Raw genomic sequence first — 25,684 nt, 5'->3', positions numbered from 1 at the left:
GGAAACAACGACATGCTGCTCGATTATGATCAGCCTGCTACTTGCTTGATGACTCCAACACTGAGAGCCAGCCAACCTGTTGCATACCACAGCCGTGGTCTGCCACTGCTCGCTACTGGATCATCGTGGATGCGAAGATTGGTGAGCGGCCAGCCCTCCTCCAGTACTGGGTCATCGCAAATGACCTGCAAACTGCCTTCTTTGCACAGATCGGGCGAGGCGTCTCGACGCAGCTTCTTGGTCGACTCGTGAGGAGTGGCTGCAGTCTTGGTCGATTCGTGGTGGCTGACCAGGGTGTAGCTAGTCTTCACGACAACCAGCATCCTGGACCACACTGAGCAGTCTCCACCTGGGTTGTCTTCGGAGGGCACTGAGGTGGTAGTTGTACTGGCTCATCGCAAAAGCTCTGGGCGGACAGCGCCTTCCTCGACCCATCACCGATGCCAGCACAGCACGTGGCCGTGACACTGACCTGTGGCAGTGACGTCACAACTCGGTGATGAGGCGTCAGCAGTCCTTCACAGGACGTGCACATTCCCCTGGCCGCTGATGGCAGCTCTGAAGATCTTTGTAAACTCTGCTAGATCAGTTAATGTTATTACGGATAACTCTGCATCACTGACGCCTTTGGGCGTGCACTGAACTACTAACCCTCACTCCATGTTCGACCTACTGACGAGAACGCGACCTCAACATTGTGACGCCGCAATATCGGGGGCTGCAACAACCGTTTTCTCAATGTACAGACTGCAGAACACAGGCTAGAAATCCCTCTCACTTTCTTCTCAGTTATCGCCCCCCTTTCCTGTTCTTCCCTCTTACAACTGAAGTGTGGTTTCTATTCAATCGCCGGCCGGAGTGGCGCTACAGTCTAGAACGGCGCGACCGCTACGATCGCAGGTTCGAATCCTGCCTCGGGCATGGATGTGTGTAATGTTCTTAGGATAGTTAGGTTTAAGTAGTTCTAAGTTCTAGGGGAGTGATGACCTCAGATGTTGTCCCATAGTCCTCAGAGCCATTTGAACCACTTTTTTCTATTCACTCTATTGATCATCTTTGACTCCTTTTATTTCATCCCGACTGCCTTCAAAATTTCAAAGAGTATGTTCCAATCAATATTGTCAAAAGCGTTCTCTAAATCTAAAAATTCTGTAAATGTTAATTGTCTTATTTCAGCCTACCTACTAAGATAAATCTTAGTTCAATATTGCCTCGTTTGTTCCCTCGACTGCCTCATGTATCTTGCATACCAGGTAGAATAGATCCCTCATGGCTGGTTGTCTCAAGGATTTCAATAAATTAGAGAAACTGTGGTCTGCTTCAGGTACCTTGTTCTGTCTTAGGTCCTTCAATGTTCTCTGAAGCTCTTCTCGCTGTATCACATCTGTCTTTTCATTTTCATCTACTTCCTCCTACCTTTCCACAATATTGTTCTAAAGCTTCTTTCCGTTGTATTACTCTTCTATGTATTCCTTTCACCTTTTAATCTTTTCCTTTTTACTTAGTACTGGTTGGGTATATGGATTTTTGATATTTATACCGTTGCACCTCTTTTCATCAACATTTACTAAATTATGTTATATGTGGGTCTATCTTTCCCAGAGTCACGCATGTGTCTCTAGCTTTCCGTATCCTCCAAGGTTCCGCTGCTTGCCAATTTAACACTTACAGTCAATTTCATTTGTTAGATGCCTGCACCCATTTTTGCCCACTTCATTTGCTGCGTGTTTATATTTTCTCCTTTTGTAATTTTAATTCATTATCTCGTGTACTGTCAAACAATTTCTACTGGTCCTTGTGTTTATGCCTAGTAGCTGGTCTGCTGTCATCAGTATTACATCCCTCAAAGCTACCTATTCGCCATCTACTAAATTCATTTTTCTTGTTTCAGGCAAAAGTTGCTTGGAGCTTTCTTTGAAATTCTCAACAACTTCTGATTCTTTACAGGTTCCTCTTTACCCCACTTTACGTCCATCTGCAGATTAGGCATTTACACTACTGGCCATTAAAACTGCTACACCAAGAAGAAATGCAGATGATAAACGGGTATTCATTGGACAAATATATTATACTAGAACTGACATCTGACTACATTTTCACGCAATCTGGGTGCATAGATCCTGAGAAATCAGTACCCAGAACAACCACCTCTGGCTGTAATAACGGCCTTGATACGCTTGGGCATTGAGTCAAACAGAGCTTGGACAGTGTGTACAGGTACAGCTGCCCACTCAGCTTCAACACGATACCACAATTCATCAAGAGTAGTGACTGGCGTATTGTGACGAACCATTTGCTCGGTCACCATTGACCAGCTGTTAACAGTTGGTGAGAGATCTGGAGAATGTGCTGGCCAGGGCAGCAGTCGAACGTTTTCTGTATCCAGAAAAGCCCGTACAGGACCTACAACATGCGGTCGTGCATTATCCTGCTGAAACGTAAGGTTTCGCAGGGATCGAATGAAGGGTAGAGCCACGGGTTGTAACACATCTGAAATGTAGCGTCCACTGTTCAAAGCGCCGTCCATGCGAACAAGAGGTGACCGAGACGTGTAACCAATAGCACCCCATACCATCACGCCGGGTGAAACGCCAGTATGGCGATGACGAATACACGTTTCCAATGTGGGTTCACCGCGATGTCGACAGACAGAATGCGACCATCATGATGCTGTAAACAGAACCTGGATTCATCCGAAAAAATGACGTTTTGCCATTCGTGCACCCAGGTTCGTCGTTGAGTAGACCATCGCAGGCGCTCCTGTCTGTGATGCAGCGTCAAGGGTAAACACAGCCGTGATCGCCGAGCTGATAGTCCATGCTGCTGCAAACTTCGTCGAAATGTTCGTGCGGATGGTTGTCGTCTTGCAAAGGTCCCCATCTGTTGCCTCAGGGATCGAGACGTGGCTGCACGATCCGTTACAGCTATGCGGATAAGATGCCTGTCATCTCGACTGCTAGTCATACGAGGCCGTTGGGATCCAGCACGGCGTTCCGTATTACCCTCCTGAACCCACCGATTCCATATTCTGCTAACAGTCATTGGATCTCGACCAACGCGAGCAGCAATGTGGCGATATGATAAACAGCAATCGCGATAGGCTACAATCCGACCGTTATCAAAGTCGGAAACGTGATTGTACGCATTTCTCCTCCTTACGCGAGGCATCTCAACAACGTTTCATCAGGCAACACCGTTCAACTGCTGTTTGTGTATGAGAAATAGGTTGGAAACTTTCCTCATGTGAGCACGTTGTAAGTGTCGCCACCCGCGCCAACCTTGTGTGAATGCTCTGAAAAGCTAATCATTTGCATATCACAGCATCTTCTTCCTGTCGGTTAAATTTCGCGTCTGTAGCACGTCATGTTCGTGGTGTAGCAATTTTAATAGCCAGTAGTGTATTACAATCTTCATAAAGTGTATCAGTTTGGTTGGTAACTGTGAAACAGTAAGGTCAGTCACAATACGAGAGTAAGGTTCAAAATGTGATCTTTAACTGTTAAAGCTATATTACAGTAAGAAGAACGCTAGACTTAACACAGAGAGAGAAATATGTTTTCCGAGAAGATCTAAAGCTATCAGGAACTTGATGAGACACGAAATTTATCTAAAGCTATTAGGAGCTTGATAAGACATGAAATTTATAAGTAGAAGCATTAGGAAGCAAACTAAAAAAAATTGAAAATACACAGTGGTTTGACAGCTTATCTGTAAGCATTTAGCTTTAGAATGAGTGTCAACTGTAACATGATACATAGAAGCTTCAATGAATACACAACGGAATATATAAAAGACAGAACAGGATGAAGGACAAGCTGGCGAATTGAAGAAAATAATGTAAGTTAAACACTCATACTGAGACTAAACGGAATATTCGAAACCAGACTAGTTAAGTGTTGCAAGTAAACAGGTTTCACTAGTAAGTGAGTAACTGCGAAAGAGTTCACCGAAATCAATCTTGCAGAAAAATAAAATTCCAATTTTGAGGTTTCTGTTACGTATTTACAAAATAAATTAATCGTAATACAGTTTATCCAGTGCATTTCATGGTATAGCTCCCTATATTTGTAGTTCTCTGGGCTACCTAGATGATACACAACATGCCAAAATCTGAACGAACTAACTTCTCTACATCCACTGCTATTCTCCCACGCTTTCGACAAGTTTTCAGTTACACCATACAGTGCTGAAAAATTAACGCTACGGAAAGTTACACAATGAGTTATCCAGTACATAGAGATAGCTATCATTGTAAGTGAGACCTAACACTTGGATTTCAAAAAAGACATCATATCATCCAAACGTTCAAATGTGTGTGAATTCCTGAGGGACCAAACTGCTGAGGACAACGCACACACCCATGCCCGAGGGAGGACTCGAACCTCCCGCCGGAGGGGCCGCATCATATTATTGAGATGTGTTCTCCCTCTTTAACGAATCCCCTTCCAAATTTTCCTAGTCGAGTTATCCTTAGCTCCACTCCCAGCCTGCTTGAATATCTGGTTGAAAAGAACGAAGTGCTTGGTTTGTAAAAAAAAAAAAGAGGTTCTGGTATTGTGACCCTCCAGGGCTATTTTTTACATTTGGATGCCTTCAAACGTTATTTTAACTCTTTTATGAGCAATTTAAAAGTGTGAATTCAATATTTGTATTGAATTTTCTCATGCTGAGTAATTAGAAGGAGCGATCTGTTTTACTTGGTACAAAATTTCTAAAGCCAAGATCACCGTGTTCATTTTGACTTGGGCCTCACGCAAAGTTGTCATATAATGTGTGTGTGTGTGTGTGTGTGTGTGTGTGTGTGTGTGTGTGTGTGTTTGTGTGTGTGTGTGTTTTTGTTTGTCTGTTTGTGTGTGTGTGTGCATGTGTGTGTGTGTGTGTGTGTGTGTGTCTGTGTGTGCGCCGACTTGCTAATTGCTTAATAATTGAAGAATCAATTTTCAGAATGAAAACTGAAAATGTGTCAGGTGGTTTGTTTCCATCTACATTGAATTCCTGTACGAAATTTTTCCATCCAGCAAGCAAACAATAATCATAATACGTAGTGCAATTACATATGCCTCGTTACTGTTCTAGGTTACAATGTGTTACGTCAGTTTAAGTCACAACGGTAACCAAGTGGAGGGAAACTGACTGCTCAAGCAGAATGCAGTCGAAGCAGTACTCCTAACTTTGTAACCAAAAAGAATTATGAGTTGCGAAAAATAAACTGGTACTAAAAAAAGGGAGAGGTTCTCCTACCTTACTCAAACAACAAATTATAGTAGAGGCACGCACTAAGTGGAATCAATGAGTGTATTTCTGTAACGAAAGAAAATGAAAGTTGTCTCTCGTTTTATGAAGATAATGCTACTGGAAAATGACAAACTGAGAGAAGAACTGCGCACTGGAAGAGTAACTTGTTAGAAATAAATCCAGTTGTGCAGTACTGAGGAAATAGATTACAAAATGAGATAAATTAAAATTTTTGGTGTAGTTGGAGAGTATTCAGAAGAGGATTGAAAACAAATATTAGAACATAGAAATACAGGAGGTTCATTAACTAAAATGGAACTGAATGCAGTAAGAAGACCAAGAAATATGTGCGTAAGCTTCTAATTGCTGACATAATGGAAAACCAACAAAAAATATTTTTTTTTAAATTTGTACAGAAACACACAAACACTGTGCAAGGAGTTGTTGATACTGCAGATAGAGAAAATAGTCTAAACATATGTAGTTGATGTAATGTGTTACATATGATATATAGCAAAGAAATTAATAATACAGTAATAACACAGAGTACCAAAATCAGTCTGCTAAATTTCGGTTACACAATAAATCACTCAAATCTAAAGGCCGTAGATTCAACTAAATACTTCGGGATTACAAATACGATTAACTTACGCTGGAACGATCACATAGATAATGTTGTGGGTAAAGCAAACCAGAGACTACGATTTATTGGCAGGATGCTGACAAAATGCAGCAGGTCTACTAAAGAGACTGCCTACACTACGTTTGTACGTCCTCTTCTGGAGTACTGCTGTACGGTGTGGGATCCGGATCAGATAAGATCGATGGAGGATATCGAAAATGTTCAAAGCAGGACAGCTCGTTTTAAATTATAGAGAAGAGGGGAGAAAGCACCACGGATATGGGGTGGCAATCATTAAAACAAAGACGCTTTCGTTGCGGCAGGGTCTTCTCACGAAATCTGAATCACCAACTTACTCCTCAGACTGTGAGAGTATTTTGTTAGCTCCCACTTACATAGTCAGTATTGATTATCATAACGGAATAAGAGAAATCACAGCTCGCAGAGAAAGATTTAAGTGTTCGCTTTTCCAGCGTGGCGTACGAGAGTGGAACAGTAGAGAAACATCTAGAAAGTGGTTTGATGAACCCTCTCCCAGGAACTTAATTGTGAATTCCTGAGTGATCATGTAGATGTAGATGTAGAGTATAAATAGCAACAACAAATGATATCTAATATTGATTTTAAACATAAACCATGTTGCAATGATGGACTAATTGACCCACTTACTTTCTCCTTGTTACAAACTCATTCCCATGTGTGGTAAGATGACGAAACCACGTAACTTAAGGGAATGCAGACTGTTAAACTTGTTTAGTGAATAGTTACATCAGTGCTGTGTGTCTTAATACCACATTTAGTTTTAGTGTTACTTATAACTTAATAAATTAGGTTGTTATTTGGACTGGGACCGTGGTGAAATCAATGAAATTATGAGTTGTATTATTCGCAGCATCTGTATTATTACACAGAAGAAAAATTTGTTTACCTTGGATTCCCAAGAACCGTTCGTATAGCTTCTAAAACGGTACCCTTCGTGACGTGCCGGAACTGCAGCCTGTAGCCAATCTCAGCAGCTACGAATTTTTCGACATTGTAGTGCTGGTCTCCCATGAACGGAATTCCAATTAGAGGAACACCATAGTAAGTGGCTTCATTGAAACTCTGCAGGCCACCTTGCGTGATGAAGACTTTGACGTTAGGATGTGCTGTGGACAGCACACGAGTGTGTTACTAATGACACAGAAGTCACTGTGGCTTGATAACTTAACCATATGAAAACTTTTTAGAGTTTTTTAATATAAAACAAGTGCTGAATTCTTCTAGTAATTGATGAGTGGGACACAAGTGATATCCAGCAAAATATATCAGAGATTTTAGAGTAAATTTTCATTAGAAGAATATTGTTATAAAAAAAAACATGTACTGCAATACTGAAGGTTGTAGAAGAAAATGAAGGATGTTTTCGTCTTGATATTCAAACTATCGGGAATGGAACAGAGAGAAAACAATCACAGATGAGGTAGATAGTCACAGCCCCGTCGTTTTCGTTTGAGTTTGGGGCACTCTAGACCGATATAATGAGCGCCCACAATACTTCTTCATCTATGAGAATTTTTTATAACTAATGAAACCTTTCCTTTGAATAGATTGAAAAACAGATATAGTCATTATACAAAATAAATCACTTTATAAATATGTAGCAAAGAGATAAAAAGAATTTGAAGTCTTGACTGACTTTGATTAGCTATCACCATCAATACAAAGCATAAAGCTCCTCTGTTGAGAAAAAAGAATGGCGCGGCATTCAAATTTGAAATCCAAATAGAAAAATTAATCTCTTTCATATTGCAGTAACATTACGTACACTCTACCCATCACTTATTGCAAGAAAAGACTAATTTGACCAGATAGTTATATTTGGCAATTGCACTAAAGGTACTACATTATATCCTTTTCTTCATTTCTCTTGTTCAGTGAGTTTGCACACACCTGATCGTTAAATAAGGTGAATGCTATCACAGGACATGAAAAACCATAAGAGCATGGTAGACTGAGTGAATTAGTCAAAAATTATTAGGTAATTTAGCATTATATTCTTCGGAGTAAGTGTTGACAGTGTTGATTACCGCAGTTACGGCAGCCACCTAATCTTGAGCATTCTTCTGTAGCACCACATTTCAAAAGCTTCTATTCTCTTCTTGTCTACACTGTCCCTGTTTCACTTCCATACATAGCTACACTCCATACAAATACTTTCAGAAAAGACTTCCTGACACTCAAATCTATACTCGATGTTAACAAATTTCTTTTCTTCGGAAACGCTTTTCTTGCTATTGCCAATCATCATTTTATATCCTCTCTATTTCGACCATCATCAGATATTTTGATCCCCAAATGGCAAAACTCATTGCGAATATAAGTAACTTTCAGAGTTAGATCTTTTGTTAATGAAAAAAATTGGTCCTATGTATAAATAAAAAGAAATACATATAAATATCGCGGTACAGGCAGCCTGGTGAAAGCCTTTGGAACTGACGCAGTTTCGGAGGTTTCCGTGTCATTGTGCTGGTCTTCATACTCATCCAGCCATATTCATACTCCTATGGCGTCACGAGGTTCAGCAGAATGACCCTGCGACTTATCTTAGAAGACAAGTTAAGGAAAGGCAAGCATACATTTCTAGCATTTGTAGACTTAGAGAAAGCTTTTGACAATTTTGATCGATTTCCTATCTTTCTAATTCTGAAGGTGGCAGGTGTAAAATACAGGGAGCGAAAGGCCCTTTACAATTTGTACAGAAACCAGATGGCAGTTATGAGAGTCGAGAGGCATCAAAGGGGAGCAGTAGTTGAGATCGGAGAGAGAGGGTTGTAGTGCATCCCCGATGTTTTTCAATCTGTATAATGAGCAAACAGTAAAGTAAACAAAAGAAAAATTTGGAGTATGAATTAACGTCTAGGCAGAATAAATAAAATCTTTGAGGTTTGCCGACGACTTTGTAATTCTGTCAGAGATAGGAAAGGACCTGCAAGAGCAGGTGAACGGAATGGACAGTGTCTTGAAAGGAGGATATAAGATGAAAACAACAAAAGCAAAACGAGGATAATGGAATGTAGTCGAATTAAATCGGGTGATGCTGAGAGAATTAGATTGAGAAGTAAGACACTTAAAGGAGTAGATGAGTTTTACTATTTGGGGAGCAAAATATCTGATGATGGTCGAAGTAGAGAGGATATAAAATGCTGGTTGGCAATGACAAGAAAAGCGTTTCCGAAGAAAAGAAATTTGTTAACATCGAGTATAGATTTGACTGTCAGGAAGTCCTTTCTGAAAGTATTTGTATGGAATGTAGGTATGTACGGAAGTGAAATATGGACTATAAACATACAACGTAAACTTTCACGGCCGGTATTGTCTTCACTTAAAAGTATTAAGTGAGGACTATAAACAGTTTAGGCAAGAAGAGAATAGAAGCTTTCGAAATGAGGTGCGACAAAAGAATGCTCAATGTTAGATGCGTAGATCACGTAACTAATGATGAGGTACTCAATAGAATTGGGGAGAAGAGGAATTTGTGGCACAACTTGAATAGAAGAAGGGATCGGTTAGCAGGACACTTTCTGTGGCATCAAGGGATCACCAGTTTAGTATTGGAGGGAAGCGTGGAGGGTAAAAATCGTAGAGGGAGACCAAGAGATGAATTCACTAAGCAGATTCAGAAGGATGTAAGCTGCAGTAGTTATTCGGAGATGAAGAGGCTCGAACAGGACAGAGCAGCATGGAGAGCTGCATCAAACCAGTCTCAGAACTGAAGACCACAACAACAACAACAACAACAACAACGTTCACTGAACACTTTGACATAAAATCGACGTACCTAATACGGATTGTTGTGGAATCCACTTGGACTGTTTCACATTAGGTGGCAGGTCTGTCGCATCGTCTTTCTCCCATTTCCAGAGCACTCTCTGCGGCAACTGGGAGAAGGCGTCGAGAAAAGCCCGCCGCTTGTCGGCCGGCATTGTGCTTCCCAGCACGTTGGTGCCCAGGCTGAAGTAGATCACACCCTCAGTAGCCCCGTCCAGCCAGTCCTGGATGTCCTGTCGGTGAGACACGGAGAGTGTTAATGTGTAAATCCCGTTGTATCCTCTGAACTCCTTGATCAGTCAAGGAGTTCAGGTGTTCGATAACCTCTTTCTATAGTGCCCACAGTAACAGAACGTACTAAGATCATGATCAGCAAATGAACAAGACAAAGGTAAAAAATTTCTTGGCAGATTAAAACTGTGTGCCGGACCGAGACTCGAACTCGGGACCTTTGCCTTTCGCGGGCAAATGGCAAAGCATTTGTCCGCGAAAGGCAAAGGTCCCGAGTTCGAGTCTCGGTCCGGCACACAGTCTTAATCTGCCAGCAACTTTCATATCAGCGCACACTCCGCTGCAGAGTGAAAATCTCATTCAAGACAAAGGTAGCTCTCCGGCCGCGTTTGATCGAACAATACTCAAAAATTTCTCCTGATCGAGAAGTGTTCAGTTTATTGTGGGGCATATTTAGCAATAGACGTACGTCACGTGATCATTGCACCGCATCTTTCCTCTGATGACTCTTCGTATCTATTTATTAGTTCACTGACATCTTACTGGTAGTGTAATGCAAGTAGTATGAAAAACGCTCTATGCAATCTACTGAATTAGCGGAGCTATTGGATGAACGCTCCACAGACACGAATACACTACCATGATACTTTCTGATCTTCTACAAATTTCAGAGAGAGAGAGAGCGAGTTTGTAGGTCTGTAGCTGATAATCAACAACAACTTCTCCTCATAGTTATTTCTCGAAACTTTCCAGTCACTTCAATTCAGTCTTCTGGGGTACGACTGGCATTGTCTCAGAAGCTTGCCTTAGATTCTGCTAGCACCACCCTCCGTGAGTTATGTAGGATTTCGGAGAGTCCGCAGCACAGTTTCGCACTCCTATACAAGGTTTCCTTTGTTTTATTAATTCCGTATCGAAACATGCGACGTCTGTCCTCAGAATAGAATACACTGCATTAATGGAACACTTCCTTAGGAGGAAAATGGCCCCCGTATAATAACATTCGTTTTACCGCACAGTGGCTATATGATATTTCTCTTTCATGGCTATGATATGGGATACAGTGTGACGCATATATTTGAAAAAGTCCGCTATGACACTCCAATAACTCTGGACACTAAGTTTTTACCTCTATTTATGCTGTCTGTTCTCTCATTGTGTAACTGACATGCCTTCAGGAAAGAAGTTAGTCACCCCCGCAGGTATGACGCTAAAATCGAGTTACATCAGCTCCAGCCTCGATAAAAAAAAAAAAAAAATAAAAATAAAAAAAATAAATAAAAAAAAAAATAAAATGGCTCTGAGCACTATGGGACTCAACATCTGAGGTCATCAGTCCCCTAGAACTTAGAACTACTTACACCTAACTAACCTAAGGACATCACACACATCCATGCCCGAGGCAGGATTCGAACCTGCGACCGTAGCAGTCACGCGGTTCCGGACTGAAGTGCCTAGAACCGCACGGCCACCCCTCTATAACAGCCTCAAATAAGTGTGGAAGAGTGTCACCAAGTTTCTTTGGGTTGCCATATCCAGCCGATCCCTTAGAGTCGTGCACCTACTGTCGTATCGGCCGCCGCACAGCAGCCGTCAACTCGGCGCGGCGTGCTACAACACGCGCGGCACTGGGCGAGTACCGCTGGCGCCGCACACGATGTCAACAACTGGCGCAAGTGAACGCGTCGTCGCGGGGTTAGCGGCAGCGTACACACCACTATCGATACGGATTACCCTGGCGGCGCCGCCCTTGCCACCAGAGTGAGCAACCGTATAAGGGCGCCATTTACCAACACCCTGATTGGCCGGACCTGTGGATTTAAGCGAGCTCCCTGAGCCCGTTTAACCAGTTCAATCTTCGCCGATGACTGTGTCACTACCCGGCTGCTGGATTCACGACGACCGAACCGTACTGTGGACTCCCTGGCTGGAAACTTGCGACGCGTCGGTATCGACTGGTTGGCAGTGGTTTGGACTTTTATTCTCTACTAGTGACTCTGATTTCTCCTTCGCGCTACAGCCAGCGAAGTGGTGTGTGGTCGAACTTAAGTTTTGTTTTTGAGTGACAGAAGGTCAAATAATTTGGTTATCACGGAATATTTGTTGTGTTATAGTGCGGACATAACACCTACCGAATTGTGGAGAGGTTCATAGCAACGTTTTGCCCTCTGTTCCAAATGGTCCTGGACAGTTCTTGTAGGATGAAAATAGAGTGATTTAGCGGGCCGGTCGAGGTGTGTTTAGGACGCCTGAGCGTTCATCAAGCAGGCTATGGACCCATAACAAAATTACCCCTAGAAACAATTGGGAAGATTAAGTTTCTAATATATTGCGATTCCATAGAGCCTACCACACCGCAGAAATTTTCTGTTCGTTGTCCAGAGAAAAACTGTGAGGAAAGTGATGGCTCTCGATCTCCCACCATAACCCAGTCCATAAACATGTGGTAGAAAATATGAGGTAGAAAAGGAGGTGGAAACGTGGGTTCTACTATGCCAAGACTGCTTGGTAGCTACAAAGGAAAGCACAATTAATTAGCAGGAGTACAAAATAAGGAAGTATATATTACTTAACTTTGTTGTAGTCCATGATCTGTTGGTTGACAATTATAGAAGACGCGACTAGACTAAGCGTCTGTAGAATGAGATAATTTACAAGTCACAAATCTTGCAGTGACGAATTAATCTCTCGTAATCTTGAATGTCGAATCCGGTGAATTTGGAACTGGGCTACAAAGACTTGATGGCAGCAACGACTGAGCTGCAGACGATGACTGAATAACATCGGCGCTCGCTAACCACTGAGCGCGGCTACGAACTGTAGACTGGCAAAACTGCACTACTCTCCTGCTGCACATGAAGTGGCCTAGCGGCGCCACGTGGCGAGTATAGGTACTGCGACTGGCTGTGTACTCTTTGGCTAGCACCATAGAGTAAATATCTCTGGAGTGAGCATTCACATGCGCAGAACAGATTTTGTGCTGTCAACATACATTGCCAGCCTGGTCACGTGATCTCGGGACGCCGTAGATTTGTCCGACATTTGTCCTATAAATTTTGAATGTTGTCATATCGCTAGTGAAGACAGATTCCGTTCGTAAGTGCTGTGGATTTAGTAGAGACGTTTTGCAGGCACCATAGCAGTTTACGTCTGATATTTGAAATAAATTGGGCTCTTAGGTTTGAAGAGCAAGCTGAACGAGCATGACGTCAAGCTTCACGTCAGCATGTATTTACATTGTCTTTCATGTCACGTCTCGTCATGTCGCTTAACACAGTACTGAACGGCGAAATTGGTGTTTTGAGTCACCATCCCTAATATGCATTAAATGTTAGAGTATGGTATCAGAACTGAGGAGCTAACAACGACAGAATTTGTCAATGGCCGAAGCAAACTTTATAACCTATATTCTTGATCAACTATGGTTGGTAAATTACTGAGAAGTGAGACAACGTTTCAAAACATCGACAATTATTTGCTATGGAAAATATGTACATTCATACACATCAAAAAAAGCTTCAAACGAATTAATGAAGTCTGTTAAACTTATCCATTATGTTTTTTCTTACGTAATTAATAACGTCATAAACAATTGTATTTTACATCTTCATTAAAGCTGACTTTTTTGCTTAAAATGTCATATGGTGGAATTTGCTTCGCCTACTTATGTTCATATACATTGTGAGCGTCAGCGCCGTTGTGTTATCGTAAAACCTAAGTAACTTTCCGCCTTCAGATATACGACCTCGGTTGTGTAAGGAAGCGGAAAAAATATCCCAGTCGTCATGGAACATCTCCAATTTGTCACAAAAACAGAGAGCTATTATAAAACAAAGATTATGAAGATACAACAGTACAAAATCCACTATTATAAGGAGAATGAGCGCGACGAAAATAGGGTAACTTAAGATGTTAACAGACTGGTACCGTTAAAGTGTTCTTCCCGAGAAACCTTGACGTACCGTGAAATGACGTGACGTTCCGTTGACGACCTGTGGGAATACCTCCATTCGAAAGGCATTGTAGAATGTTTTGGTGTTACGTGACGAGACGTGACGTTACCTGATGGCGGACGCGAATTGGCGGTAAACAATCTACGTCGTCCCTAGATCACGTGACAATTCCAGTTTAATGTTGACAACATGCGCAGGACGCTATGCTCGCTCCAGAGATATTTCTACTCTATGGCTAGCACAGCCGCTCTTCTGTTCCGTTTATCAAGAGAATCGCATCCGGCGGATCGATTTCTCAGGCGGCGGTGTGGTCGTATGACTGACGACATCACAGGAAAGAAGAAAAAATTTAAATCCTAAGGAAATAATATTAGGAAAACAAAAGGGAATTGGTATGTCATCAGTTATAGTTCGCGTTAGACCCAAAATTGAGCTATTTGTACATAATGTTACTTTTCAGCTTAACTTAAAAGAATACCCTGTTCCTTCTGAAGAGCTGTAGGTGGTGTGGAATTGGTATCAAACGGTCATGAGACCCTTCTAACGTAAATAATGACAATGGAGCGATGTGCATGTACCAGCTGTTTGTATGGAGTCAGTGCAGTAAGGTGTGTTGACGCGCAGATGACACAATCGCAGGAAGAAAGTATAGTGTTTTGACGAGCCCAAGAGCACACTATGAACGAAGTTTCTCGATTTGTTGGCGAATTAACGACCACTGCTGAACGTGTCTACAGCGAATGGTGTACCTCTTGCAGCAGCACGTCTTCAGTAAGCCAAAGAGGACTGCCCAACGTGACTACAAGGGATGGCGTTTCACTTAGGGCAACACATCTTCAGTGAATCAAACAACACACAAATTGGACAGTAACAGGCTGGGGTAATGAGTGTGGTCTAACGAAACGCTAATTTGTCTCTCTTCAGATGATACTAGGCGTCGTGTTCTGAGACACTGCAACAAGGCATTTACCCCGCAATCTGCAGAGTATGAAGTTAAGGGCGGAGGTGGTCTGTGATGTTCCCGCGGTCTTTTCCGCACTAAGACTTGAGCCCACTTTTTCATGTTACCGTGAACATACAACATTCTTCATGATGTGTATTATGTGGACAGCTCTATCTTCTAAGATGATAGCAGACGTGTTCTTAGTGCTGTACGTGCACATTTTTGGTTTGCCGAACACCTATTTCACTCCCAATGGTCCTCCAAATTATTCGGTATTAATGCCAAGGAAACAGGCAAAAGGGAATACAAATGGATAGAAAATTAGATTAACAGGAGGTGCAAAATGGCTAAACACCAGTGGCTAGGGGACAAATGTGAAGGTTTAAAGGTATATTTCACTAGGAGAAAATAAATACTAAGCTACAGTAAAATTAGAGAAACCTTTGGAGAAAGGAGAATCAGCTGCATGAATATCAAGGGGTCCTAAACAGAGAAGGGAAGGCTGAAAAGCGGAAGGAGTATATAGAAGATCTGTACAAGACAGATGAACCTCAAGTCAATAATGTAGAAATGGGAGGGGCCATAGATGAAGATGAGATGGGAGATATGGTAGTGCAAGAAGAATTTGACAGAGCACTGAAAGACCTAAATCTAAAACAAGGCCTCGGGATAGACAACATTCCGTCAGAACTACTGATAAGCTTGGGACAGCCAGCCACGACAAAAATCTTCCATCTGGTGGGCGAGATGTATGAGACAAGAGAAATATCCTCAGAAGTCAAGAAGAATGAAGTAATTTCAATTCGAAAGAATGCAGGTGTTGACAGTTGTGAAAATTACCGAACTACCCGCTTTATAAGTCATGCTTGCAAAATACTAACACCAATCTTTACAGAAGAATGGAAAAGCTTGCAGAAGCCGACCTCGAGGAAGATAGGTTTCGATTTCGGAGAAATGCAGGAACACGCGAGCCAATACTGACCCTACGACTTACCTTGGACCGAGTGAGGTGGCTAGCACACTGGACTCGCATTCGGGAGGACGACGGTTCAATCCCGCGTCCGGCCATCCTGATTTAGGTTTTCCGTGATTTCCCTAAATCACTCCAGGCAAACGCCGCAAATGCCAGGACGGTCCGTTTGAAAGGGCACGGCCGACTTCCTTCCCCGTCCTACCCTAATCCGATGAGACCGATGACCTCGCTGTCGGCTGGCCGGAGTGGCCGTGCGGTTCTAGGCGCTACAGTTTGGAGCCGAGCGACCGCTACGGTCGCAGGTTCGAATCCTGCCTCGGGCATGGATGTGTGTGACGTCCTTAGGTTAGTTAGGTTCAATTGGTTCTAAGTTCTAGGCAACTGATGACCTCAGAAGTTAAGTCGCATAGTGCTCAGAGCCATTTGAACCATTTTTGAACCTCGCTGTCTGGTCTCCTCACCCAAACAACAAACAAACCTACGACTTACCTTAGAAGATAGGTTAAGGAAAGACATACCTATGTTTACAGCATTTGAAAATTTAGAAAAAGTTTTTGACAATGTTGACTGGAATAATCTCTTTGAATTTGTGAAAGTAGCAGGGGTAAAATACTGGGAGCGAAAGGCTATTTACAACTTGTACAGAAACCGGATGTCAGTTATAAGAATTGATGGGCACGAAAGGTAACCAGTCGTTGAGAAGGGAGTGAGACAAGGCTGTAGCCTATCCCCAGCGTGATTTAATCTGTACATTGAGCAAGCAGTAAAGAAAACTGAATAAAAATATGAAGTAGGAATCAAAGTGCATGGAGAAGAAATAAAAACTGTGTGGTTTGTCAGAGACAGTAAAAGATTTGGAATAACAGTTGAACGGAATGGACAGTGACTAGAAATGAGGAAAGATGAACATTGACAAAAGCTAAACAACGATAACGGAATGTAATCGGATTAAATCAGGTGACGCTGAGGGAAAATTAGAAAACAAAATACTTCAAGTAATGGATGAGTTTTGCTATTTAGGCAGGCAAATAACTCATGATGGCCGATTTAGTGAGGATATAAAATGTAGGCTGGTAATGGTAAGAAAAGCGTTTGTGAAGAGGAGAAATTTGTTAACATCGAATATAGTCTTAAGTGTTAGGAAGTCTTTTCTGATTTGTCTGGGGCGTAGCCATGCAAGTAAGTGAAACATGGACGATAAACAGTTTAGACAAGAACAGAGTAGAAGCTTTTGAGATGTGGTGTTACAGAAGAATGCTGAAGATTCGATGGTCGGATCATGTAATTATTGAACAGGTACTGAACATAATTAGCGAGACAAGAAATCTGTGGCACAAGTTGGCTGAAAGAAGGGAGCGGTTGACAGGACACATTCTGAGACATGAAGGGATCATCAATTTAGCGCTGGAGGGTAGTGTCAGGGTAAAAGCCGTAGAGGGAGACCAAGAGATGAATGTAGTAAAATGATTCAGAAGGATCTAGGTTTCAGTCGTTATTTAGAGATACAACAACAACAACAGTGCCACAGAAAACGTCTCAGACTATTTGGTGACGAACTTCCCACAGTTTGGCAGCTCTGTGGGATATGGCACACCTGCAGAGAAGTGTGTACTCTGCTCACCATCTATCAAAGCTACAGGAGCTGTTAAATGGTACAAATGTCATGTCTTTTGGGGATTACTGATATTTTTGTTTTGTATCCTTAGAACATAGAACAACACCCAGAAGCAGTCACAATACCCTACCTACAAATGTAAACGTCGATTCGTTCCAAATCCACGAAGTACCTCATGATGGAGTATACAGTACCACTGTTTGAATAAAAGAATAAGTGACACGTAAATTATTGAATACCACTGCTTACAATCTAGATATACTGTACCTTGGGAAGAGGTTTAATATCCGGCTGGATGTGTAGCCCAGTGACTTCCACGAAATTGGGTAGATTAGGTCTGGGGTAGCTTTCGGTGAAATGGTTGGTGATGAGCATCAGACTGAAATTTCTCTCAAGTTCGAAGATCGATGGGACTTCAGAACCAAAGTAATTCTTCAATATAACGTCGTGTTTCGGCAACACAACATTGAACCACAGATAATTGAAGTAGAGCCACACGTAGGAGCTGTAGAGCCTCTGCCAAAACGACAAGTGGTCCGGGTAAGCATGGACCCACCAGGGCGAATAGGCTGGGTTGTCCGGGTTGCCGTGCGTCCAGTGGGTGTAAGGGTAGGCTCCGAGGGTCACGAGCCCCACCACTGGTGGGGAACCCACTGCGTGAGCCACGCCGTAGAAGCACGGCACCAGCGCTCTCTCCATGATGTACAGGTCGAACTTCGACGGCGACCTGTAACAGCAAATGTGTAGGTGGATATGTGTCTTCTGTACTGAAGCAACTGAATGTTTAGAGTAAGTAAAATCACGCACTTTATGAAGCCCATCATCTCTGGACTTTTAAGCCCCTCTTCACAGAGAGCAGGTGACATACCGGCCATCCGTGACACCATCTCCATAGGGCTCCACTCGTGCATGACCACCTCCATCCAGTTGACAGACTTCCTAAGGAATTTGTACGCAGGAGATATGTCGACCTCAGTCAAATTTTTTATTGGCTTCTGTAAACCAAAAAATTTAAATAGAACGATAACAGGCATCTATTCAATCCTTACCAATAAAATTAATAGGATGCTGAAATCTACAGAATCTTCCAACAGTGATAAAGGTAATCTGTGACGGCCTCAGCCCTACACATATCGACCCTGGTAAACTGGCAATGTGCGTACAGGTATTTAACAGGTTCGATGGGAGACTCCCTACTTGCCAATATCGGTTGGCTGGAGTGCTTCAGCAACACAGACAGATGTACTGCAGGTACAGCGACAACGAAGGGTAACTGTTCAGACGCCAGACAAACGTTGTTATGGCTCCTGGAGAGAGGCAGTAGCCTTTTCACTAGTTGCAGGGGCAACTGTCCGGATTGTTAAGCAATCTGACCTTATAATAGCATCCAATATGACTTGCTGCACTGGTACTGTGAATGGCTGAAAACAAGGGAAAACTACAGGCCTTATTTTCCCTGAGGGCATTGTCGTCTGTTGCGTGGTTAGATGATGATGGCATCTTTCGGTAAAATATTCCGGAGGTAAGAGTGTCCACCATTCGAGTCCCAGGTTGGACATCCCCTAGAGGTTGTCGTCAACAGGAAAAAAAAACTAGTATGCTAGGGGTCGCAGCGTGGAAAATTACACTACTGGCCATTAAAATTACTACACCGCAAAGATGACGTGCTACAGACGCAAAATTAAACCGACAGGAAGAAGATGCTGTGATATGCAAATGATTAGCTTTTCAGAGCATTCACACAACGTTGGCACCGGTGGCGACACCTACAACGTGCTGACATGAGGAAAGTTTCCAACCGATTTCTCATACACAAACAGCAGTTGACCGGCGTTGCCTGGTAAAACGTTGTTGTGATGCCTCGTGTAAGGAGGAGGAATGCGTACCATCATGTTTCCGACTTTGATAAAGGTCGGATTGTAGGTTATCTCAATTGCGGTTTATCTTATCGCGACATTGCTGCTCGCGTTGGTCGAGATCCAATGACTCTTAGCAGAATATGGAAATGGTGGGTTCAGGAGAGTAATACGGAACGCCGTGCTGGATCCCAACGGCCTCGTATCACTAGCACTCGAGATGACAGGCATCTTATCCGCATGGCTGTAACGGATCGTGCAGCCACGTCTCGATCCCTGAGGCAAGAGATGGGGACGTTTGCAAGACAAAAACCATCTGCACGAACAGTTCGACGACGTTTGCAGCAACATGGACTATCAGATCGGAGACCATGGCTGCGGTTACCCTTGACGCTGCACCACAGACAGGAGCGCCTGCGATGGTGTACTCAACGACGAACCTGGCAGCACAAATGGCAAAACGTCATTTTTTCGGATGAATCCAGGTTCTGTTTACAGCATCATGATGGTCGCATCCGTGTTTGGCGACATCGCGGTGAACGCACATTGGAAGCGTGTATTCGTCTTCGCCATACTGGCGTATCACCCGGCGTGATGGTATGGAGCGCAATTGGTTACACGTCTCGGTCACCTCTTGTTCGCATTGACGGCACTTTGAACAGTGGACGTTACATTTCAGATGTGTTACGATCCGTAGCTCTACCCTTCATTCGATCCCTGCGGTGGCCGAACGGTTCTAGGCGCTTCAGTCTGGATCCACGCGACCACTACGGTCGCAGGTTCGAATCCTGCTTCGGGCATAGATATGTGTGATGTCCTTAGGTTAGTTTGGTTTAAGTAGCTCAGTTCTAGGGGACTGATGACCTCAGATGTTAAGCCCCATAGTGCTCAGAGCCATTTGAACCATTTTTTGATCCCTGCAAAACCCTACATTTCCGCAGGATAATGCTGGACCGCATGTTGCAGGTCCTGTACGTGGCTTTCTGGATACTGAAAATGCTCCACTGCTGCCCTGGCCAGCACGTTCTCCAGATCTCTCACCATCTGAAAACGTCTGGTCAATGGTGGCCGAGCAACTTGCTCATCACAATGCGCCAGTTACTACTCTTGATGAACTGTGTTATCGTGTTGAAGCTGCATGGGAGCTGTACCTGTGCACACCATCCAAGCTCTGATTGACTCCATGCCCAGGAGTATCAAGGCCGTTGTTACGGACAGAGGTGGTTGTTCTGGGTACTGATTCCTCATGATCTATGCACCCAAACTGCGTGAAAATGTAATCACATGTCAGTTCTAGTATAATATATTTGTCCAATGAATACCCGTTTATCATCTGCATTTCTTCTTGGTGTAGCAATTTTAATGACCAGTAGTGTAGATCCCTTAATCGGGTAGGTAGGTTAGAGAATTTAAAATGGGAAATGGACAGAATGAACTTAGATACAGTGGGAATTAGTGAAGTGAGGGGCAGAAGAAAAAGGACTTTAGCTCAAGCTGATTACACGGTTTTAAATCATATTTCGTACCGAAGTCCTTGCAGTTTCTTTGGCATGCCGCAAGAGCACTGGTTTTCCACGCGCATCGGCAGAGGCATGCCGCACAAAGCCACAAGAGGGGGCGGGGGACTCAGGTACACTGGCGACAGTCTGCAAGCAGTCACAAATACGTGAGGATTGCTAAGAATAGCGGCGAGTGTTGGCTTGCAAGGGTGGCATGTTTTCCTGTCTGGGGTGGCTACGTCATGGGAAGCCATGTATGAACTCGTCGCATCTTTAGTGTCATTTACGTTGCTGGTTTGCAGCATTTATATGGGGAAGGTTGCTTCTAATTTCATCTCGAAACTGCTTCGCTGAGCTGTATTTGCTGCGAGACCATTGCGGTGGGTATCATCATAAAACGGATGTTGATGGTGGTGGTGGTGTGTTGGGGCTTATGGGCGCTCAACATCGAGGTCATCAGCGCCCTGACACACATTAAAAGGAACGAATGTGGACAGACCTAAGAAAACTAAAGCATACACTCAAAGAAAGCAGGAAAAGAAGGAAAATGCTACATAAGAAAGTAAAACCTAAGGAAAGGGGAAACATAGCAACAAGAATGTCACAGGAAATTGTTATTGGCTGGCCACTTACATAAAATATGGGCGAGCTTGTCACACAGTGAGCAAATTAAAATCCTCTCCCTAAAATCTCTGTAAAAACATTTGACAGGGCACAGAACTTTAAAACTTTAGCCACATTCGTCCGAGTGTCGCCTAAAAGAGATGGCAGGTCCGCTGGCAAGTCAGCCGCGACCCGCTGGTCAGAAAATAAAACGCAATCCAAGAAAACGTGGCGCACAGTGTCCTGGACGCCGCAAGCACCACACATTGGAGGGTCCTCTCGCCGGAGCAGGAAGCCATGCGTCATAGGGCTGTGGCCTATTCGAAGCCGAGTGAGGAGAACCTCGTCCCGTCGATGGGGCTGAAAGGAAGTACACCACACACGCGTTGTGGGCTTGACTATACGGAGCTTATTGTCAGTCACTTCCAGCCACTCATCCTCCCACCGACACATGACCCGTGAGCTTAACAGCGAGGTGAGTGCGTTCAAGGGGATAGCACACTGAGATACTTGTGGGGCGAGACACGCCTCCTTGGCTGCGAGATCTGCCCTTTCATTCCCAGCAATGCCGACATGCCCCGGAACCCAGCAGAAAGCTACAACCTTCCCCAGTCGCTGTAGTCGGAGGAGGGCATCCTGGATGGTCTGGACAATTTTGTCTGCCGGATACAAACGTTGCAATGAGTGAAGGGCACTGAGTGAATCAGAACAGACAAGAAATTTAGGAGAGGAAGAATGTCTCATGTGCTCCAGTGCCCGCAAGATAGCAAACAATTCTGCATCAAAGACAGTAAAAGTCTGAGGCAGTCGGACCTTGAGGACACGATATGGAAAAACAAGTGAGCAACCAACAGAATCCCCTTGTTTCGACCCATCCGTAAAAACAGCTACATAGTCGTGGTGCTCAGATAAAATGATGGAAAATGCTGCATTAAAAACGGTGGCAGGAGTGCAATCTCTCTTGTACTGCAATAAATCTAAAATTACTCCGGGCCTCTTCAGTAACCAGGGTGGCAGGCGGTTAAAACCCTGGATTTGGGGTTGTACAGACTCCACACCGAGGGACTCTAGTACACGTTGCACACGGATCCCAAACGGCAACGTAGCCCGGGGACGGCGGGAAAAAAGGCGGTCCAGAGGTGGATGGGCAACAAGATGGTGAGCAGGCGATCTGGGAGCTGCAAGAAACTTACAAGCCTGGCGCACCAGCAGGAGCTGCCGCCGGATGGTAAGTGGCGGTTCGCCAGACTCAGCACAGAGGCTGGGTACGGGACTGGTCCGATAAGCACCTGTGGCCAGTCGGATCCCAGCATGGTGAACAGCGTCAAGGATCCGCAAATAAGATGGCCTCGCTGACCCATATACTGTGCACCCATAGTCCAGCCGTGAACGCACAAAAGCTCCATAAAACTGAAGGAGACGCGCCCTGTCCGCGCCCCAAGACCTGTGGCTGAGGCACTTGAGGATGTTCAGTGCCTTCAGCGTTCTGGCTTTCAAGTCACGTAGGTGGCAGCCATGACAACCTGGTGAGCTCCCGTGTACCATATTACATAGTGGGGCCCAAAGGGAATGAACTTATTTTTGGGTGTAATTTAATGTTGATAGTGCTCGTGGAAGTTCGGCTGCGTCCGCATTAAATTGTTCCTTTCGTTTAAAATTTCCAAAAGGGAGTGTCAGTAGCAAATTGGGTGCATTTTGTGTGTTTCTAGTAATTGTAACTACGTACAGTCTGGGCGGTGTCATACATGAGGCTATTTTCGTGCTTAATCCTCTGACTGCTACTCGTAACTTTTGGTAAATTCGTTTTTGTTCTTAAATGATAAAAGGAAAAGCGGCGGACTGTTACCTTAACTTAAATTACATATATTTATTTTAAGATGCTACTGTATGTAGGCGGTGGCTGTGGCTGAGGGGTTCTGGGCGCTCACCAGTCCGGAATCGCGCTGCTGCTACGGTCGCAGGTTCGAATCCTGCCTCGGGCATGGATGTGTGTGATGCCCTTAGGTTAGTTAGGTTTAGGTAGTTCTAAGTCTAGGGGACTGATGACCTCAGATGTTAAGTTCTATAGTGCTTAGAGCCATTTGAACCATTTTTTTATTGTATGTGTATTAACGCTGTTGTTTTTCTTTTTAGAGTCCTAGAACCATTTGAGTTTCACCCATATAAAATTAAGAGAACGGCCTCTTAGTCTCTTGCTTCCGTTGCCAAATGTAAATAACGGCTTCTGAACAAAGTTTTCCTGCCGAGTCCTTGGCGTTCTTCGTCGGTAAATCATGGGTTTTAATTAAAACTGTTTTGCATACTGGTGTTTCGAAATTAATTTTAGTAAGTGGTGTAACCTGTTTTTGGGCACATTTAAATAATTCTTTGATATCATTTCTCATCTGCTCCTCTAAAGTATTTTGCATTACTTGTGTTTTTAATGCTAATAAGTGGTCTACTCTGCCTTTGGGCGCATTTAAATTATTCCTTGATACTGTTCCCTATTGATGCTTCTGTAATATTTATATTTTGGATCCTTTACAGTGCTGTAATCGCACTAGTGTTAGCATGATGTGCTTTACGCAAATTTATTGTACTAAAATAAAATTATTTAATTTTTCTGTTGAACCTGGGCGCAGTTGTTCGCCACTTCCGAATCCCCGGCTCCTATACCGTTTCAGTAAATACTGAATTAAGTAGGAGTAACGCAGGAGCAGATCTAATAATGAGTATAAAACTAGAATTAAACAAATTACCTCAGAATCATTGAACTCCTTGGCATAGCCAACTATGACAATATTATTCTACCTGGTATGCAAGATGTATGAAAGACGCAAAATACTCTCAGATTTCAAGAAGTATGTAATAATTACAATTTCAAAGAAGGCAGGTGTTGACAGGCGTGAATATTACTAAACTATGAGTTCAATAAGTCGTAGATGCAAAATACTATTACGAATTATTTACTGAAGAATGGAAAAGCTTTTCAAAGCAGATGTTCATTTTGGAACAGGGGAGGCAATACTGACACTACTATTTATCTTAGAAGATTGCTTAATGTACGTTTTTATGATTTGTGTAAACAGAGAAGGTTTTGACTGGAATACACTATTTGAAATTATGAAGGAAGCTGGAATAAAAGGCAGGAGGTGAAAGGTCATTTAAGACTATTTCAGAAACTAGACTGTAGTTATAACGCTCTAAGGGCATGAAAGGGAAGTAGATGTAGAGAAGGGAGTGAGACAGAGTTGTAGCCTATCTACAATTTTATTTAACCTTTAAACTGTGTAAGCAGTAAAGGAAAGCAATGAGAAATTTGGAAATTGAATTGCAGTTCAGGGAAAAAAAATAAAATCTTTGAGGTTCATCGACTACATTGCGATTTTGTTAGAGAAAGCGAAGAACCTGGAAGAGAGACTGAACAGAATGGAGAATGTCTTGGAACGTGGTTATGAAATGAACGTCAACAAAATTAATACAAGAATAATGGAATATATTCGCATTAAATCAAGTGATGGTGAAGGTATTAGATTAGGAAATGACACGGTAAAAGTAGTAGGTGGGCTTTGCTAGTTCAGCAGAGAAATAACTGATAATGGCCGAAGTAGGAATGATACAAAATGCAGACACGTTATAGCAAGGAGTTTCTCAACGTCTACGTAACATAAATTTAAGTGTTAGGAAGTCTATTCTGAAGGTATTTCTCTCGAGTATAGTGTTGTGCAGAAGTGAAACGTCAACATTAAGTAATTCAGAGAAGAATAGAATACAAGCTTTTAAAAGGTGGTGCCATAGACGAAAGCTGAAGATAAGATTGATAGATCGCGCAACTAATGAGGAGGTACTGAATCGAATTCGGGAAAAGGGGGGGGATGAATAATCGTATACCATAACTTGAGTAAAAGGGGGGATGGAGTGACACACGTTGAGGCGTCAAGGAATCGTCAGCTTGGCGGTGGAAGGAAGTGTTCGGAGTAGAAGTTGAAGAGGGGGACGAAGGTATGAATACAACAGGTAGTTTCAAACGCTTGAAGGTTGTAGTAATAATTCGGAGATGAAGAGGCATGTCCAGAAGACACTGGTGTGGAGAGGTGCAGCAAACCAGTCTTCGGGCTGAAGACCACAACAGCAACTGACGGATGACATCGAAAAAGTACAAAGAAGGGCAGCTCGTTTTGTATAGGGGAGATAGTGCCACAGACATAGTATAGGGTGGCGCACGAAATGTGTTACCATTTTGTTTTTGAATATAAATTTTATTGTCAATACAATCTGAAAGGAACATATACTATAATGAAGAGCCGTCCATGGAGATTTGTTCTAACTCAGCACATGCTCAATATGTCCACCATTTCGATTCCT

The 25,684-nt window shown here is 43.2% G+C and overlaps 1 protein-coding gene across 1 annotated transcript in view; it reads right to left on the bottom strand.

Moving 5' to 3' along the window:
* Nucleotides 1-25,684, bottom strand: part of LOC124605915 (UDP-glucosyltransferase 2-like) — a 65,684-nt gene that overhangs the window by 26,610 nt on the left and 13,390 nt on the right. Inside the window, exons 3-6 of the mRNA XM_047137868.1 lie at nucleotides 18,190-18,377; nucleotides 17,650-18,109; nucleotides 9,678-9,900; nucleotides 6,786-7,005 (exon numbers count right to left, since the gene is read on the bottom strand). Coding sequence (XP_046993824.1) covers nucleotides 6,786-7,005; nucleotides 9,678-9,900; nucleotides 17,650-18,109; nucleotides 18,190-18,377 — 1,091 coding nt within the window. The remainder of the gene's footprint in view (nucleotides 1-6,785; nucleotides 7,006-9,677; nucleotides 9,901-17,649; nucleotides 18,110-18,189; nucleotides 18,378-25,684) is intronic.

The sequence above is a fragment of the Schistocerca americana genome, chromosome 3 (genome assembly GCF_021461395.2).
Source record: "Schistocerca americana isolate TAMUIC-IGC-003095 chromosome 3, iqSchAmer2.1, whole genome shotgun sequence".
Lineage (NCBI taxonomy): Eukaryota > Metazoa > Arthropoda > Insecta > Orthoptera > Acrididae > Schistocerca > Schistocerca americana.
The sequence above is the reverse complement of the archived record's forward strand: the minus strand, read 5'-3'. Positions and strand labels throughout refer to the sequence as shown.